At 56.5% G+C, this 17,500-nt stretch overlaps 2 protein-coding genes across 6 annotated transcripts in view; one reads left to right on the forward strand and one right to left on the reverse strand.

Moving 5' to 3' along the window:
- PRPF6 (pre-mRNA processing factor 6) overlaps nucleotides 1–9,528 on the reverse strand; it is a 41,062-nt gene extending 31,534 nt beyond the window's left edge. Inside the window, exons 1-6 of one of the 2 annotated variants that reach the window (XM_072735282.1) lie at nucleotides 9,249–9,528; nucleotides 7,964–8,132; nucleotides 6,875–6,993; nucleotides 2,463–2,541; nucleotides 1,817–1,993; nucleotides 1,431–1,586 (exon numbers count right to left, since the gene is read on the reverse strand). In XM_072735282.1, the coding sequence (XP_072591383.1) occupies nucleotides 1,431–1,586; nucleotides 1,817–1,993; nucleotides 2,463–2,541; nucleotides 6,875–6,993; nucleotides 7,964–8,132; nucleotides 9,249–9,319 (771 nt within the window). In that variant the 5' untranslated portion in view covers nucleotides 9,320–9,528. Of the gene's footprint in view, nucleotides 1–1,430; nucleotides 1,587–1,816; nucleotides 1,994–2,462; nucleotides 2,542–6,874; nucleotides 6,994–7,963; nucleotides 8,228–8,773; nucleotides 9,074–9,248 lie in introns of those variants that run through there. The other variant, XM_072735284.1, reaches the window with a different exon arrangement.
- Nucleotides 9,529–10,811: 1,283 nt separating this feature from the next.
- Nucleotides 10,812–16,467, forward strand: SAMD10 (sterile alpha motif domain containing 10). Of its 4 annotated transcripts, none has more exons than XM_026015132.2 (5): nucleotides 10,823–11,420; nucleotides 13,951–14,132; nucleotides 14,208–14,379; nucleotides 14,743–14,843; nucleotides 15,063–16,467. In XM_026015132.2, exons 1-5 carry the CDS (start codon nucleotides 10,928–10,930, stop codon nucleotides 15,123–15,125), a joined length of 1,011 nt encoding a protein of 336 aa, XP_025870917.2. In that variant the 5' UTR covers nucleotides 10,823–10,927; the 3' UTR covers nucleotides 15,126–16,467. The 4 variants fall into 4 exon arrangements, with proteins under 4 accessions (XP_072591387.1, XP_072591386.1, XP_025870917.2 ...); XM_026015131.2 differs by having other exon boundaries at nucleotides 10,826–11,420; nucleotides 14,743–14,883; XM_072735286.1 differs by having other exon boundaries at nucleotides 10,812–11,420; nucleotides 13,951–14,379; nucleotides 14,743–14,883.
- Nucleotides 16,468–17,500: the final 1,033 nt, after the last annotated feature.

Below are 17,500 nucleotides of genomic sequence, written 5' to 3' on the forward strand. Positions count from 1 at the left end.
TCTCTGCCTCTCTCTCTCTCTCTGTGACTATCATAAATAAATAAAAATTAAAAAAAAAAAAAGATTTTATTTATTCATGAGAAATACAGAGAGAGAAAGAGAGAGAGAGAGGCAGAGACACAGGCAGAGGGAGAAGCAGGCTCCATGCAAGGAACCCAACGTGGGACTCGATCCCGGGTCTCCAGGATCACACCCTGGGCCGAAGGCAGTGCTAAACCGCTGAGCCACCGGGGTTGCCCTTGTTGGATGGCAATTGTAAAAGGAGGAAAACAACCTTAACTCAAATAACAGTTTTTTTAACATTTTATTTATTTAATCGTAAGAAACACAGAAAGAGAAGCAGAGACATAGAGGGAGAAGCAGACTCCTTGCAGACAGCCCGATGTGGGACTCGATCCCGGGACTGGGATCATGCCCTGAGCCAAAGGCGGATGCTCAACTGCTGAGCCACCCAGGCATTCCTCAAACAACAGTTTGTGATGATGACAAACAAATTTCACAACTATGAAACAAAGATTTATATTAAAAAAAAATCATAAAGCCCCAGGGGGAAAAAAAAACATGATAGGTCTAAGAATAAGCGAAACCTAGAAATCATAAAGTACAAGATCACTTCAACTAACTTTAAGTTTGCAAATAGCAGTTCATTATACCATTCTCTCTGGCTGTAACTCTTAAAACTACCATGATAAACAATAACAAACAAACTCAAATGAAACATGGGCAGAGCATCCTAGAGAATGCAGCAAGACAAGAAAAGGAGGAAGTGATACAGAGTGGGACGGAAAAGACGACTGTCAGGACGCCTGGGCGGCTCAGTGGTCTGTTCTTGTGTTTGAGTCTGGCTTTCGGTGGATGGATTTGTTCATTTGCTTTCTTTTTTAAAAGTCCACACATAAGCAAATCATAAAATATCTTTTTCTGACTTATTTCACTTAGCATTATGCCTTCTGGGCCTACCCATATCGTTGTAAATGGCAAAGTCTCTCACTCTTTCATACAGCTGAGTAACAGTCCACTGTGGACATACACGTGTACTCAATCCTGCGTAAGTACAGAAGGGCTGAGCTTAAGCAACAGAGAGCATGCGGCCTGTCATGAGTGTCTTTGTTCAGCCTGCCAGCCAGGCCACCCTTTATCACCTGCCACAGTCCTCAGCCCCCTAAGAGGGACCAGGAGTGCCTGGGCTGGCCTTCTGCTGGCAATGAGTGCACCACACCTGTGCAGGCCCTGTAGGTAGAGGCACAGACCAGCCTGGACGCGGGGTCCTGCCACTCTGTGTGATGGAATAAGTAAACTACATCATCACAGGTCTGCTGATCTTGTGATAAAGCACTCTGAAAGATGAACTTTTCATTGATATATATTAGTTTTACAGTTAGAAAACTATTTCTAAGTCTGTAAGAAATTGTTGTACAACAGAAACTCACCTGGCTCAGCCTCATGTCCATCAGTGTATTCCTTGCTTGGCCTATCTTCCTCATGTCCAGTTCACCTGTGCCAGGTGTCATTAATCCAGGTGTCATTCCACCCGGGTATGGAGTGTTCAGTCCGCCTGGATAGGGTGTGTTAAGACCTCCAAATTGCTGGGGGTTGGGGGCAAGGACAAAAAACACTGGATTGCGTTTTCATGCAAAAGAATCCTATCCCTCTGACATCTTTCCACTGTAGCCCTGATATACATGCAGCTGCAGAGCCGTAGCCACAGCCCAGCTTCTGAACAGCAGAAGCGCTCCCTCTACCACCACCCATGGCTCTCACTACTGATCCATCTAACCAGACTAAAGACCTATTCGTCTTCTTTTCAGATGCTCACAGTTTGTCGGGGATCCACTGAAGTGTGGTTCTCTCCAGTCTGTAAATGTTTGGCAAAGAAACTGTCAGGAACAGGGGTGAGCTTTTCATAGCGTGGGTTCCGCTGGCGTTTGTTTCTGGCATCACCAACTTCAGGAATGCTCAGCCACTCTTCTTCTGTGACTTCTGCCAACTTCCTCTGGAAACATTTGACCCCCCAAAACATTTATTCTCTGGCAAATTTCATTATGTACAAGAAAAGCTAGGGTCTCCCTGACCTTAACCCCCAAATTATCATGGTTTAGAAAGAATTTTCATGCAGAAATTATCTACTTCACTTAGAAAATTCAATTTGTTACATCTACTCTACTTCACTCAAATGTAAATTGCTCTGTCAAAGCCCAGAGGACACAGTGCAGGGAGCTTTACGTACACACAGAGTTAAAGATACTAAGAAAATAAGCTCACATGTCCCATTTTTTTCAGTGGAGGGACAGGGGACTTTTTTTTGCACACATACACATAAAATTAAACACACTAAAGTAGGGTGCTGGCTGAATTTAACAAAGAGCAAAAAAAACAAAGATAATAAAGTCTCATCAATTCTACCCAATTCTCTGCTCAGTAGGTTGAGTGCGTGAGAAACTGCATGCCATCCAACCGCTTACTTTAAGATCTGAGAACTGCTGCTGGATTTTGGGCCGTTCCATACGGTATTTCTCTATTTCTTCTTTCTCCCTTTGCTCCCTAAGAAGTAAAATGTGTACATGCGTTAGAAATACCAGATACTTGGGCAGCCTGGGTGGCTCATTCTGAAACAAACTCATACTATCAAACTTAATCAAGTCACCAGAAGCATAATTCCACACACTCAGCAGCTAAATCAAATGTGCTTTAAGGTAGCAACGAATACATCCACAAACATATATTGACTCAATTGTTTACCAAATGAAAACATGCAGAAATTCAGTAAAATAAAAACAAGTTGCCTTACTCTGATATAAATACTTATATTTGAACACAAGAGCATTTACAACTTTAAGATTCTACAAAATTCCAAAGCTAGTGCCATCCCATGAAGATTCAGGAAAGCTGACCCACTGTCCCCGTTGACTATCTATCTGCCTCTCCACCTGTCACTGCCTCCCTCCCTTCCACGGAGTCAGTGCACCTCTAAAGACAGCTCTCCGTTCCACGTGCCAGAACTAATGGGCTGTTTCATCACCCATGCAACTGGTCTGCAGGGACGGAGATCTACTGGGTTCTGCTGACTGAGTCTAGGCACTCGGAAGAAATCTGTGGGTTACTGTGACAAAGCATCAACCTTAATATTAAGCAAACCAGAGGTAGTGTGACCCATTACTAGTAATAGCTAATACTTCCCAACGTGAAGATTTACATTTTCTTCCATAAGGTAAAAGGGAAATACCAGGAACGTAAATTTATTAGGATGAACTGTGCTTGGCAAAGACAAACACCCCTCTGGGAGTTCGTGACAGTCAGTCCTCGTGGCTCCTGATATGAAGCAACACAGATGCGCCTATGAGATTTTCTGGCCAAACACATTTTACCTGATTTGAATGAAGCCTCAGGATCCAACTTCTACTCCACGGGAAATACTGGGAGCAGAACAAGTTAAAGGACTCCCTGAGGAGGTAGGCAGCTGTTCCATAACCTGAGCCCTTCCATAAAATAACTGATCTCTTCATAAAGCCGATGTCCCTTAGGAGACATGAGGAGTGATTCTGATTGTGTCCTGGTTTGGAAAAAAGCAGTTCTACTATGTTCTGGAGGCGAGCAGGAGAATATGGATGTGGACTGGCTATCAGCTAACCACTGGGGTAGAGCTTTGAGGTTCACGCTGTTGGGTGAAATAAAGGTGCTGTGTCACTGCAGAGCATAAACAGACCCTGATACAACCCAGCAAAGACCATCAGCAGACATGCAAGAAGCAAACGTGCAAGCTGTGACCAAGGGCTGAGACTCACAAGGGCATCCGTATTTGCTGCACTGTTCTTTCTACCGGTTTGTAGACTAAAAAGTATTCCTAACAAAATTTTTAAAAGCCAACAATTTTTCTAAAACCACTTAATGTGATGACTTTTCTACATGTATCCATATCACTGTTTTTTTAAACGAATTCCAGAAGACTGAAATCAAACCTTCTTTATGTGCAAAACCATGTCCACTTAATTACTATACATACATAAATTCATGCCCATCAACCTAATAAGAAGCATTCAACCCTAAACAACCGTATCTCACTCTTCTAAAATTAAAAACACTACGTACATATGGGAAGTCACAGAACTGCATAAATGAGCAATAGAAAGAGGAAAGGGAACCAAATTGTTAACTGTCACTTTCCAGACTTATAAATGAATGTTATTCTCTCACCTATACTTAAGTCTCACTGTCCTAATACTCTTTAATGATAATATATTGTTTCAGTAGCTAAAAATTAATAACACATTAGTATTAAATATTACTGTTAAATAATATTAAATAAGTTAATATTTATAATTTCACTTTTTAAATTTATTTACAAATCATAAAAAACTTACAAAGCAATACAATTTATTATGATTTTATTTATTTTATTTATTTATTTATTTTTTTATTTATTTATGATAGTCACAGAGAGAGAGAGAGAGAGAGAGAGAGAGGGGCAGAGACACAGGCAGAGGGAGAAGCAGGCTCCATGCACCAGGAGCCTGATGTGGGATTCGATCCCGGGTCTCCAGGATTGCGCCCTGGGCCAAAGGCAGGCGCCAAACCGCTGCGCCACCCAGGGATCCCTATCTATCTATCTATCTATCTATCTATCTATCTATCTATCTATCTATGATAGTCACACACACAGAGAGAGAGAGAGGCCGAGACACAGACAGAGGGAGAAGCAGGCTCCATGCACCGGAAGCCCGACGTGGGATTCGATCCTGGGTCTCCAGGATCGCGCCCTGGGCCAAAGGCAGGAGCTAAACTGCTGCGCCACCCAGGGATCCCTATTATGGTTTTAAAGATCATGTGTTGTTCATCTTGCCTAAATTTCCCCAGAAACAAGGATGGGGAATTCAGAAGGTTGCAATATCAAAGGGTACACTGAAGTAACATCAATAAAAAAATCTGCTAGACCCTGAGGGTCTTGGTCGGTGAAGGATCTGCCTTCAGCTCAGTTCACGATCTCAGCATCCTGGGATCAAGTCCTGCGTCAGGCTCCCTGCTCAGTGGGGAGTCTGCTTCTCCCTCTCCCTGTCCCACACCACCTGCCCATGCTTGTGCATACACTCTAATAAATAAAACATTTTTAAATAAAAATTGCTAGACCAAAGTTCAGTGCAAGACACCCACCTGAGAGCCCCACAGACAAAACACGAGAGCCTTGCAAAATAGTTTTCTCTAGAACAGGCACCCAAGGTGCACACATGCTCCCTCCAGGCTCAATGATGTGTTCCCACCAGCCCAAACCAACTCCCCACAGTCCTGTCCGACAAGGACATGTGGACCAAGAGTCTCAAGACTGACCCCTCTGACGAGGATATACATGTTCATTTGCTATCTTCAGTTACCTTCCAAACTACTTAATTCATAGTAATCAACATCACTACACCCATTTTAAAGACAGTAATCCTGGTGCGTGGTCAGAATAATCCCCCAGACTTCTTAAGCTCTCCACTCGGGTCCTCAGACCCTAAGACTACTCTCCAACAGCTGGCATTTATCAAAGTGTGGCTGCCATAAACCAAGACCAGGTGGCCTCAGGGCTGAGCAGAAATATATGCTACTCTTGCAACTTTTGTCCATGTCTGATAAACTGAAACAAAATCTTCTTTTAAAGTTGGATAAAGGTGGTCTCCCCCTGCCCGTGTCTCTCCTCTCTCTCTGTGTCTCTCATGAATAAATAAAAAAATCTTAAAAAAAATAAAACAAAGTTGAATAAAGGTGGGACACCTGAGTGACTCAGCAGGTAACCATCTATCTTCAGCTCAGGGCGTGATCCTGGTCTGAGGATCGAGTCCCACATCAGGCTCCATGCGAGGAGCCTGCTTCTCCCTCTATCTCTCTGCCCCTCTCTCTCTGTCTCTCATGAATAAATAAATAAAATCTTTAAAATAAATAAATAAATAAAGTTGGATAAAGAAACGCCTGGGTGGCTCAGCAGTCGAGCGCATCTGCCTTCGGCTTGGGGCATGATCCCAGAGTCCAGGATTGAGCCCCACATTAGGCTCCCCACGTGGGGTACCTGCTTCTCTCCCTCTGCCTGCTGCTCAACCTGCTGTGCACACACTCTCCTCCCACCCCCCGTGTCAAATAAATAAATAAAAATGTTTAAAAAAATAAAATGAAATAAAAAGTTGGATTAACACAGGGGTGCCTAGCTGGCTCAACCAGTGAAGTATGACTCTTGACTCAGGGTTGTGAGTTCGAGCCCCGAAAGTATAGAGGTTACTTAAAGATAAAATCTTTGGGATCCCTGGGTGGCGCAGCGGTTTGGCGCCTGCCTTTGGCCCAGGGCGCGATCCTGGAGACCCGGGATCGACTCCCACGTCGGGCTCCCGGTGCATGGAGCCTGCTTCTCCCTCTGCCTGTGTCTCTGCCCCTCCCTCTCTCTCTCTCTGTATCATAAATAAATAAAAATTTTAAAAAAATTAAAAAAAAAAAAAAAGATAAAATCTTTACGAATAAATAGATAGAGGCACTTGAGTGGTTCAGTCAGTTAAGCATCTCTTGATCTCAGCTCAAGAGCTCAAGTCATGATATCAGGGAGTGTCAGCCCCACGTTGGGCTCCATGCCCAGCATTAAAAAAACAAATAAGTAAGATATAGTAAAACAGGGGCACCAGGGTGGTTCAGTCAGTTGGTTAAGTGCCTGCCTTCAGCTCAGGTCATGATCCTGGGGTCCTGGGATTGAGACTTAGGTCAGACTCCCTGCTCAGAGGGAAGCCTGCTTCTCCCTCTCCTTCTCCCCTCCCCCCATCACCACTTGTGCTTGCTCTCTCTCACATTCTCTCAAATAAAGTAAAATCTTAATAAAATTAAAGTTGGATAATTAGATATGAAGGGCAATAATTTATCTTACCTTCTTTCCTTTCTTCTTTCATCCATCCTTTTATCAAGAGCTGCATAAATAGCATCTGCTTCCTCATCATCCTTTTCATAGGGCCCACTTGAGAAGAGGCTCCCAGCATAGCCATTAAACTAAGCACAAAACAACAGAGAGGGTCAGCAATTCCCATAAGCGGAAACAGAACACATCTAGTTATGTTTGCTGAACAATGTTTTTCAATCAGACAATCCCAAAATCAGGGAAAATAAAATAACTAATCAGTTCTTTTCAGATGTGTCATGGGGAGGAGGTGCCTGGATGGCTCAGCCGGTTGAGCAAACGACTCTTGACTTCGGCTCAGGTTATGATCTCAGGGTCATGAGATCGACCCCGCATCAGGCCTCATGCTCGGTGGGGAGTCTGCTTGAGATTCTCTCTCTCCCTCTGCCCCTTCCCCACCCTGTGTTTGTGTGTGCGTGTATGTATGTGCATGCTTACATGCTCTCAATAAATCTTAAAAAATAAATAAATAAATCTTAAAAAAAAAAAAAAAGGTTTCGTGGGCATGAAAGATGGAGACGTTACCCCAATAGGAAGACAATGAGAGACACAAAGAATGCAATGCAGGGTCCTTGATCAGAAATAGGACACCACTGAAAAATCAGTGTTAATTTAATAAGACCTACAAATCAGTTAGCAGTGCTGTGTCAATGTTAGGTTCCTGGTTTCAATAACTGTATTGAAGGGATCCCTGGGTGGCTCAGTGGTTTAGCGCCTGCCTTCGGCCCAGGACGTGATCCTGGAGTCCCCGGATCGAGTCCCACATCAGGCTCTCTGCATGGAGCCTGCTTCTCCCTCTGCCTGTGTCTCTGCCTCTCTCTCTCTGTCTCTCGTGAATAAACCACAATGCAAGTACATCTCTCAAAAGTGCACATCTCTTTCTACTTTTTCCTGCTCCCCTCTCACACTCTGCTAAAGATACCCCGTAGGAGGCTGAAATACTAGTCATGCCAGCCCCCACCCCCGCTCCCGCCCCGAGCAGGGCATCAGATGCCAAGAGCACAGTGGGCTCAGAAGCTGGTCAACCCTTCTGGAGACCGGCTGGGAGTGCACGTGAGTCACCTCATCATAGTTGGTGTCGTTCAGATCCTCGTCATCGTCGTCTGCGGCCTGGCTTTTCTTCATCTGGTCCCCGACGGTCCTCTTGCCTGGGGGTGCATGGCGGTCATCCACAGGGTCATTTGCATCGCGGGCGGGCCCAATATCCGACCGGGTGGTAAAGCCAGTGGCACTGCAGGAGACCCGGGGACATCCGTTTATCTGGGTGACCCCGTCCCTTTGTTCTTTCCTCCACAGTCCTCCATGACAGCTGCTCTTCTAACGTGTCTGGGGGAAAAAAACCCCGAGGATCCAGGCAGCAACGCACGAGGGACGCTGCACCCTCAAACATTACTAGTCTGTTCTCTCCGTGGGAGACCCCTTTGGACCTACTCTGCGGGGGTCCCCACCCACCACCCCACATCCTCCTGGAGAGATTCATCAGAGCATCAGAGCTCCGTCCTCCCAAGTATCCAGCCTCCTGCTTCTCACAACCCGCTGATCACCTCCCCCAACCAGCCCCTCGGGATGCCCTCTGCGCTCATCCTGCCGCTGCCCTGGGCTGCTGCCGCTGATGACCACAGCGCCGTCCCAATTGCCCAGGCCGACACCAGGGCATCAGCTTTGCCTCCCTCACCCGCCTTCTCCGCCCCGTCAGTCACCAAGTTCTACCGAGTCTACCTCCGAAACCCTCCTCCCCAAACCTGAGCTCCCCCCGCAGCTGGGACCCCGCTGGCCGCCGGGCCTCTGGCCTTCCTGGGCCGCAACACGGGCGTGGTGGGGTCGGTGGCGCCTCGGGCTCTGCCCCCCGACCTGCGGCATCACCCCACTCACCTGCACTCGGCTCGCACAGACTCCCCCAGACTCCCTCATCTTCCTCCACGCCTGCCCTTTTTCCTTGACCACCCAGCACACATGAAGTCCGCTAGTCCTTAGCCCCAGCCACATTCCCGCGTCCCGGGCCCCGCTCTGCTCCCAAGCGGGGCTCAGGTGCCACCACTCCGCCGAGCACGCCCCCGGCTCCGACACCTGTTCCCTCTGCCCGATACGCTGCAGGTGCTCGGAGGCTGGTGCCCCCCCCCCCCCCGCAGGGAAGCCCGATACCGGCCTCAACCGACGACCGGCCGGGATGGCGATGCCGCGGGGCACCCGGCGCAGGCGCAGGGCAGGCGGACCCGCTCACCGACCCTCGCGGACGACGCCCCGGGACGGCCCAAGGCCCGCGCCGCTCGGCTGCTCCCCGGCCCAGGCCCAGCCCCCGCCCCGCCCGCCCGCCCGCCCGCCGCGCCGAGAGGCCCCCCAGCCTCACCCCCGGCCCAGCCCCGGCACGTAGCCGAGCGGCGCGGGCATGCCCAAGAACGGCTTCTTCTTCTTGTTCATGGCGCCGGTGACGACCAGGGACCCGGGAGCGACGGCGCGGAAGCCGCGGCGGGAGGCGGGAGGCGGGAGGCGACAGGCCCGAGACGACCCCGGCCGCCGCACCGGAAGAGCTCGCGGGCTCCGCGTCACCCGCGCCCCGGAAGCAGAGCCCTAGGGCCGCCCGAAGCCCCGCCCACCCCGCCTTCCCCGGGCGGAAGTTCCCGAAGAGCGACTTCCGGCTGCGAGCGGGGGCGGCTGCGGCGGGAGATGGTGACAGGCGCATGCGCGCGGGGGCCTGGCGGGGGGGCGGGGCCTCGGCCTGCGGGACCTCGACCTGAGCCTGGCGCGTCTTTACTGGTTTCCGACGCTTTTCCGAGGAGACCGGCCTGTGCGGGCAGGACCCGCGGCCCCTCCCTGGGGACCCAGGGCCGGGCCTAGGCAGCGACGCTTCCCTTCCGAGGTGTCCTGGCCCCTGTGCCCCGGGGGGCGGCCTCCAGGCCTGGGCGCTCAGGCTCCCGGGCGCCCGCGATGCAGGCACCGTCCTGAACGGGCTCCACCGCCCCGCGCACCCCCGCACCCCGCCGGGCCCCGGCCCTGACCCTGACCCTGACCCTGACTCTGCCGGTGGCACCTGCACCCTGCTGGACCCCAGCCCTGACCCAGGCCCTGACCCTGATGGTGGCACCCGCACCCCGCCGGGCCCTGACCCTGACCCTGATGGTGTCACCTGCACCCTGCCGGACCCCAGCCCTGGCCCAGGCCCTGACCCTGATGGTGGCACCTGCACCCCCGCCGGGCCCTGACCCTGACCCTGATGGTGTCACCTGCACCCTGCCGGACCCCAGCCCTGGCCCAGGCCCTGACCCTGACCTCAGCTGACGGTGGCACCCGCACTCCGCCGGGCCCTGACCCGGACCCTGACCCTGCCGGTGGCACCTGCACCCCGCTGAACCCTGGCCCTGACCCTGACGGTGGAAGTGCAGCCCCCAGAGAGCTGTTCATGCAGTAGATATGCCCGGATCACTTCGGTGTGTGGGCCTGCGTGGCCACAGCTCGGGGGTGAACTCCATGCAAATCTCTCCTTGGGCGTGGTGCTGGGCTTGGGTACCAGTCACATCACCTGGGCCCATGTTTTAGGTGGACGTGCACGACGACTCTCTCTCCGAGTGCGCCTTTGCTCGTGGTGCCGTGGGCGTCCTCTGGCACCCACATATGCCTGGGGAGAGCGCCCAGACCCCTGGCGGTGCAGGCTCAACTTGGTGGGTAGCAAGTCTGGCCTTCTGACCCCGGCGGCCCCCAGCCCACCCTAGCACTTCCCAGTGAGGCCTGGAACAGAAGCATCCCTCTTCCCTGCAGCGGCCTCCTTGGAGTGGCTCTGTCCTCCCCATGCCCCGCGAAACCGCCTTCAGCGGCACCCCCTGAGCCCCGGGCCAGATCCTGGGGCTGCGGAGGGAAGGGGACAGGCGCTGCCGGGCTGTCTTCCTGGAGTCCCCGGCGGTGGGTTAAGGGAGGCTCCTAGGGGAGCAAGTGCCCGGTGAGGGAGAGACCTCTGGAGAAGGCGTGGATAAAGGAGTCGGCCTGGCCCTCCACCTGGGCCTCGGTGGACCGGCGATCCCGGGACCAGGGAGGATGTCCGCCTCCCGCTGCTCCCTCCCGCCGGGACCTTTGCTTCCTCGTTTCCCCGCCTCAGAGGCCCCCCGGGGGTGGGCCCCCGGGAGGTGCAGGTGCTCGTCCTGGAAGCGGCCGCCAGGCTGCAAGGTCGCCCGGACCCCCGCAGGTTCCCTTTGCAGAGCAGAGCTGCGCGCCGCCGCTAGACCGCGGAGCTCCCGAGCGCGCCGGCCCCGGGCTCGGGCTCGGGCTCGGGCTCGGGAGCAGGTGCCTCGCCGCGCAGACTCGCCGGGCGCGGGGACCGGCTGGGGCGCGGGGCGGGCGGGGCGGGCGGGGCGGGCAGGCGGCGCGCGTTCCCCGCCGGCCACACGGCCGCCTGGCGCCCGGCGAGGGGCGTGTGCGCGGCCCGGATCCCTGGGCCCCATGTTCACGGAGCTGAGGACCAAGCTGAGCCCCCCGCGAGGCCGCGCCGGGGCTGTGCGCGCCGGCTTCGGGGAGCGCCGGGATGTGGACGGTGAGCAGGGCTGACCGCGGCGCGGCGGGCGGCGGCTTGAGCCGAGGGGGGCCGCGTCCCGGCCGATCGGGGTCCCTCGCGCCTTTGTCCTGATGCGGGGTGGCCTCGGCCGGGGCATCAGCGCACCCTTGGCTTGGAGGAGGTCACGGCTGGGGCTCCTGTCCCCCGCTGGCCCACCCCGCGGTCACCTTTCCCTTTGCGCGCCCTTCCCTCCCCAGCTCTGCGGTGGGGCCGAGAGGAGCCGAGGCCACAGCTGGGCTTGGACGCCCCCGGCCCCGTTTCATGGTGGAATTCTGACGTTGGGGCTAAGAGGGAGGGACGGGAGGACGGGCGGACAGACAGAAAGACGGAGATCCTTCCCCGAGCCTGGGCAGGAAATGGGCGGGGCCGCTGGACCCCGACAGGTGCAGCGCCTGGCGACGCCCACCTCGGCCTGAGCTTCAGCTCCTGCCCCGTGCCCCTGCCCCCTGTCCCTGCCCCTGCTCCTGCCCCTGTTCCTGCCCCTGTTCCTGCCCCTGCCCCTGCTCCTCCCCTCCCCCTGATCCTGCCCCTGCCTCTGTTCCTGCCCCTGCCCCTGCTCCTCCCCTCCCCCTGCTCCTGCTCCTGCCCCTGATCCTGCTCCTGCCCCTGCCTCTGCTCTGCCCCTGCTCCTGCCCCTGCCTCTGTTCCTGCCCCTGCTCCTCCCCTCCCCCTGCTCCTGCTCCTGTTCCTGCCCCTGTTCCTGCTCCTGCCCCTGCTCCTCCCCTCCCCCTGCTCCTGCTCCTGCCCCTGCCTCTGCTCCTGCCCCCTGCCCCTGCTCCTCCCCTCCCCCTGCTCCTGCCCCTGCCTCTGTTCCTGCTCCTGCCCCTGCTCCTCCCCTCCCCCTGCTCCTGCTCCTGCCCCTGATCCTGCTCCTGCCCCCTGCCACTGCCCCTGTTCCTGCCCCTGCTCCTGCCTCCTGTCCCTGTTCCTGCCCCTGCTCCTGCCCCTGCCTCTGCTCCTGCCTCCTGCCCCTGCTCCTGTCTCTGCTCCTGCCCCTGTTCCTGCCCCTGTTCCTGCCCCTGCTCCCTGCCCCTGTTCCTGCTCCTGTCCCTGTTCCTGCCCCTGTTCCTCCCCTGCCCCTGACCCTGTTCTTGCTCCTGCCAGCCCGCTCCACCAGGCCCTGCAAGGCAAGGCCGAGTGGCTCTGGAACCTGTGCCCTGAAAGATGCCAGCTTAGAATAAGTCTTTTCCCGTGATATCAGAAACCTCATCCTGGCAGGGACCGCACCAGGCACACCCTCTGTTTGATCCTGGACCTCAAATTTAGAGTCACCTGGGGTCATCCAATTTCAAAAAGTTGCAAGGATGAAGAGGGCGTGCTGAATCGGAGGAATCTGAAGGGGTAGAAGGGGGCAGTGATGGGTTTTCCCCATGGCTGAGAACTCCTGGGCACACGGCCAACCCCTGCCCTCAGCTGGGGGCGCTGGGTTGTGTCCATGGAAGTCAGGGTCTCTCATTCTAGGGCTGAGAGCCAGGGAGGCGAGGGCCCTGGCCGAGAACCTGCTTCTGCCTGCCGAGTTGGGGCCTAGGTGCTGTAAAGATGAAGGCGAGCCTGGGCCCAGCTTCCTGTCTCTCCCCAGGGCTCTACTGGCTGTGGACACCACACAGAGCCTTTCTCCATCCACCCAGCCAACCAGCCACAGTGTTCCTGGGCACCTGCTGTGTGCCCAGACCTGTGCAAGGGTCGGGAGGCCATCGTTAGGGTGTCTGCCCTCCCATGACCTATGTGAGCAACGAGCCCAGGAAGGACAGCGAAACGAAAACTCCAGGAGTGTAATGAAGTCTGTGGAAAGAGGGCGCCAGGTGTCCCCGTGGCTCCCCAAGCTCATGGCTGGCCCCTGCACACCTGTGCTGAGCAGCCCATGTCTGCTGGATGCCCACCCACGGGAGCTGTCCTGGGCCAAGGGTCCTGCGGCAGGTGGCAGAGCAGGGTTCCCAGGTTGGCTTGCCCGCAGTTCATTCAGGCTTCCCGCCAAGGGGTTGGCAGGTGGGCACCGCAGGGCAGGAGCCGCGTCTCAAACGCCAGGTATGGCTGCAGAGTTGGGGTGCCGTCAGCGGCGATGGCAGGCAGCATTCTCGGGGATGCCGTGACGCAGGGCCTCCCAGGACAGAGGGGCCGCAGCGTGCCCTGGTCTGGCTCAGCGTGCGTCAGCCTAGAGCGAGGGTGAGACGAGGCCTGTCTCGGGGTAGCTCCTCACCAGACTGTGAACCTTAGGCTCCCCAGTGGGCACACTGTCTCTCGAACCTATGCAGAACCCCTTGTGCTCCCCAGAGCATGGCCGGTGCGCCCAGAAGAGGAAGGATGCTCCCAGGCCATCAGCTTTGGGCTGGGCGGGCTACGCAGGACCGTTCTTGCGCGCTTCCTTCCTGTCCCTGGGGGCTTGGGGCCCCCCGATTGGGAAAAGGGGCCTCGTGTTCAAGGGAAGATGGGTTGAGCAGGGAGTTGGTTTGCAGAGATGATCCTCTGGCCCCGGCCCTGACCACCCTGACCAGGCGCCCATGCCCCGCAGCCACTGCACACTTCAGCTTCTGCCGAACCCTCCTGGAGCACACGGTGTCCGCTGAGAGCATCCCCTGCCACCTGCCTCGGACGCCAGGCACCAGCCTCACATGGCACGACTCCCGTAGCCAGAGGGCCGCTGGTGGCCGGCCGGTCAAGCTCCTGCAGCAGCCTGGCACAGAGGCCCCCCAGGTACCCACCCGCCGTCCCCCCTCAGCCCCTGCCCTCCCACCACCTCACCGCACCCGGTACCCGTCTCCCCCGCAGGGCCGGATATACTCTGACCACTATGGCCTATACCACACGAGTCCCTCCCTGGGCGGCCTGACGCGGCCTGTGGTCCTGTGGAGTCAGCAGGACGTGTGCAAGTGGCTCAAGAAGCACTGTCCCCACAACTACCTCGTCTACGTGGAGGCCTTCTCCCAGCACGCCATCACAGGTGCCCTTGGGGGCTGTGGCATGGGGGGGCATAAGGATCCCCTGGAGAGCCCCCCAGCCTGCCTTTGTTTCTCTTGCCGTCATTTCTCTCTCCTCGGTTTCCTCCTGGGCCAACCTCTCCTGCCAGGGCTCTCTCTCCGCGGTCTCCCCGGCGTGTTGCTCCGTTCGTGGCTTTTCTCTGCTCTCCCCTCTGCCTCTCACCCTCTTTCCCTGTCTCTCTAAATCCTGCTGTCTCCGCCTCTCCTTCTGTGTCCTTGAGTGTCTCTGTGTCCCCTTCCCGTTTCCCTCTCTCTGCCTCGGCTCTTAATGCCCCTTGGAGGTTGACCTTGGCTCAACCCGTCTCTGCTCAACCCCTGGCTCCCAGGCCGGGCGCTGCTGCGGCTGAACGGGGAGAAGCTGCAACGGATGGGGCTGGCGCAGGAGGCACAGCGACAAGAGGTGCTGCAGCAGGTGCTACGCCTGCAGGTGCGCGAGGAGGGGCGGAGCCTGCAGCTGCTCAGCCAAGGTCAGTGGGGGGAGCCAGGAGTGCCAGAGAGCCCGGAGTCTGGGCCCTGAGCCCAAGGGTGGGGTGGGTGGGCTGACGTCAAGGGGGCAGCCGTAGGACTCTAGTCAGGGCCGTCTTGTGCCTGGGGCAGAGCAGAAGATGCCAGAAGTCACCCCTCCTCACCCCCATCCGCCCTACAGCCTCCTTTGGAAACGCGTCCTAGCTGCTGCCTGAAGCTTGAACCCCAGACCCCAGCACTGTGACCAGAGCCTGTGGCAAGGACGATGCAGGGCTGGCACACAGCCCCTCTCGGACCCCGCCAGAGGCTCCAGGGGCCGAGCCCAGCCCGATGGACAGGTGGGACCAGGATTGCCATCTCTGGTTGTGCATTCTGGGCTGTGAGCAGGTGGGGGCTGCTTGGGTGTGGCCCTTCCTTGCAGGACCTGAGCCCAGATCCACCCTCTGGTGCTGCTGGCAGCATGCGGGGCAGCCACCTGGAGCCAGAGCAGGTCTGGTTATCCCCCTAGACTCCCAGGGAGTCTGTTTATTATTTATATTCCCCTCACCCACACTCGTGTCCGTGCCCCCCATGCCTGCCGAGTCACGCTTCCTCTGGGCGTCCCGCCTCCGCCACGGCAAGAGGTCTGGGTCTGCCCATCTGTCCAGTTCTACGCCCTCACCCGGCCCCTAGAGAATTGCCAGCCCAGGTGGGATACACTGTGGAGGCTCCCTTAGACGAGCGCCCCGCCCCCGCCCCCCCCACAGTCCGCGGCAGCAGCACCCACCGGACGTGCCACGCCACGCACTGTCCCGCGTTGTTTCTGAGACCCTCACCACACCCCCGTCCATTCCCAGGAACTTAAGCAAGAGAGGTCTGGGGATTGCTCAGGGGCCCGAGACCTAACGGCAGCATGAGGACCCGGGGATTAGGATTAGGCTCAGCCACGTCTCCACCTTGGGTCTTGGAGTCCCGCTCCTGCTCCCCCCACGTTCCTGGAGGCTGCCTCTGACGCATAGTTGGGGGCCTGTGTAGTCTCACCGCTCCTTTACCTGGAAAATCCTGTCCCGAGGGCTGCGCCCTTCACACCCGCCTACCAGAGACCCAGCCAGCACCTGAGCAATGACCTCGTGGGCCACAGGGCCCAAGGCTTGGGACTGGGGCTGCCCAGCAGAGGCACAGTGAGGGGGTCCTGGTGGCCCCACCCACTTGCTCCTCTGGCCTCCCACTTCTCTAGGATCTCTGAGTCTCAGGGACAGATGAGGCCGAGCCTCCAGCCTCCTCTCTGTGCCCTGAGCCAGCCTCTGGATGGGAGGTTGGTTGTTGTAGGTCCCGAGTGGACAGGACAACTGGTCTGGTGCCCCCCGCCTAATCCTGCGGGTGCAGACAGGAAGCCCCCATGTCCTGTCTGGCCACCCTGCCCGTCCCTGCCCACCTTGTGCCATCACAACGTTGTGTGTTCGGAGGGTCCTTCCTGTCACTGCCCCCACCTGCTCCCTCTCCTGTCTCCCCCCCTCCTCATGCCCCCGTGCTCTTGTCTTGTCTTTTTTGTTTGCGCTTTTTTATATTCTAACAAAAAGACCAGAAATAAACCTGGTTCTCAAGTGCCCCAAGTGTGTGTTTGGCTCTAGCCAACTGGGTGTTTGAGAGTGGGAAGAGCCCTGGGTGGGGGGGCCCCCAGGCTGTGGGAGGAGGGGGCGCCGTGCCCAGCTCAGGTGCCTCCCCGGGGCCACTAGGGGGCAGTGGTGTCGCATCTTGACAGGGCACCTGTTCACCCCCGGACCAGGTGGGGACAGGAGGCAGAGGCTGGAACCCGGGGCTCAGCCCTGTGGACTGCACCCAGATGCACGGACACAGGTGCGTGACTTTCCCGGGGCTGCCTTAACAGGCGACCACAGCTGGGGAGCTCAGCACAACAGGAGCTGCTCTGGGTACAGTGACGCAGGCCGCCAGTCTGAGACCCAGCAGGGTCCCCCTCCCTCCTAGGGCACAGGGTAGGACCCTTCGGCACCTCCCCTACCCAGCTTTCAGGGCCTCCAGGGCTCATGGCGCGTCACTCCATCCCAGCCTCGGCAGCCGCCTCACCTTCTGTGTCACGTCTTCCTCTTACAAGGAAACTTGTCCCTGGGTTTAAGGCCCACGGGGACAATCCAGGAGGATCTTCTCATCTCAAGACCCTTACCTTAAGCAGATCTGAAAAGACCTTTTTTCCAAATAAGATCCCATTCCTGGGTTCCAGGGATTTGACGTGGCAATCCCGGAGGGCCCGCATTAATCCTGCTCCCTGCCCCCAGCAACAGGGTAATGTCCTGACATGAGAAACACACAGGACACGACAACGCCCTGACGCAGGCACCCGCACAGCAACCAGAGGCACCGTAATACAGAGGCATAAACTGACACAGCGATGCTGGTGTCCGGACCCACAGAGGCCAGACACACAGGAACACAGGGGCTGACCGCAGACGTGCTGTAGCCTGGACACACCTGCTAGGATCCAGATCTCTCTCCACCCACTCACACCTTGCATCTAGTCATCTGGATACTGACACGCAGATAAGCATCTTTTCCCCCAGCACAGGACGTACAGACATGCCCTGACATCAGATGCCCACGCAGGCCACGGCCTAGCACACATGG

The sequence above is a fragment of the Vulpes vulpes genome, chromosome 14, assembly GCF_048418805.1.
Source record: "Vulpes vulpes isolate BD-2025 chromosome 14, VulVul3, whole genome shotgun sequence".
NCBI lineage: Eukaryota > Metazoa > Chordata > Mammalia > Carnivora > Canidae > Vulpes > Vulpes vulpes.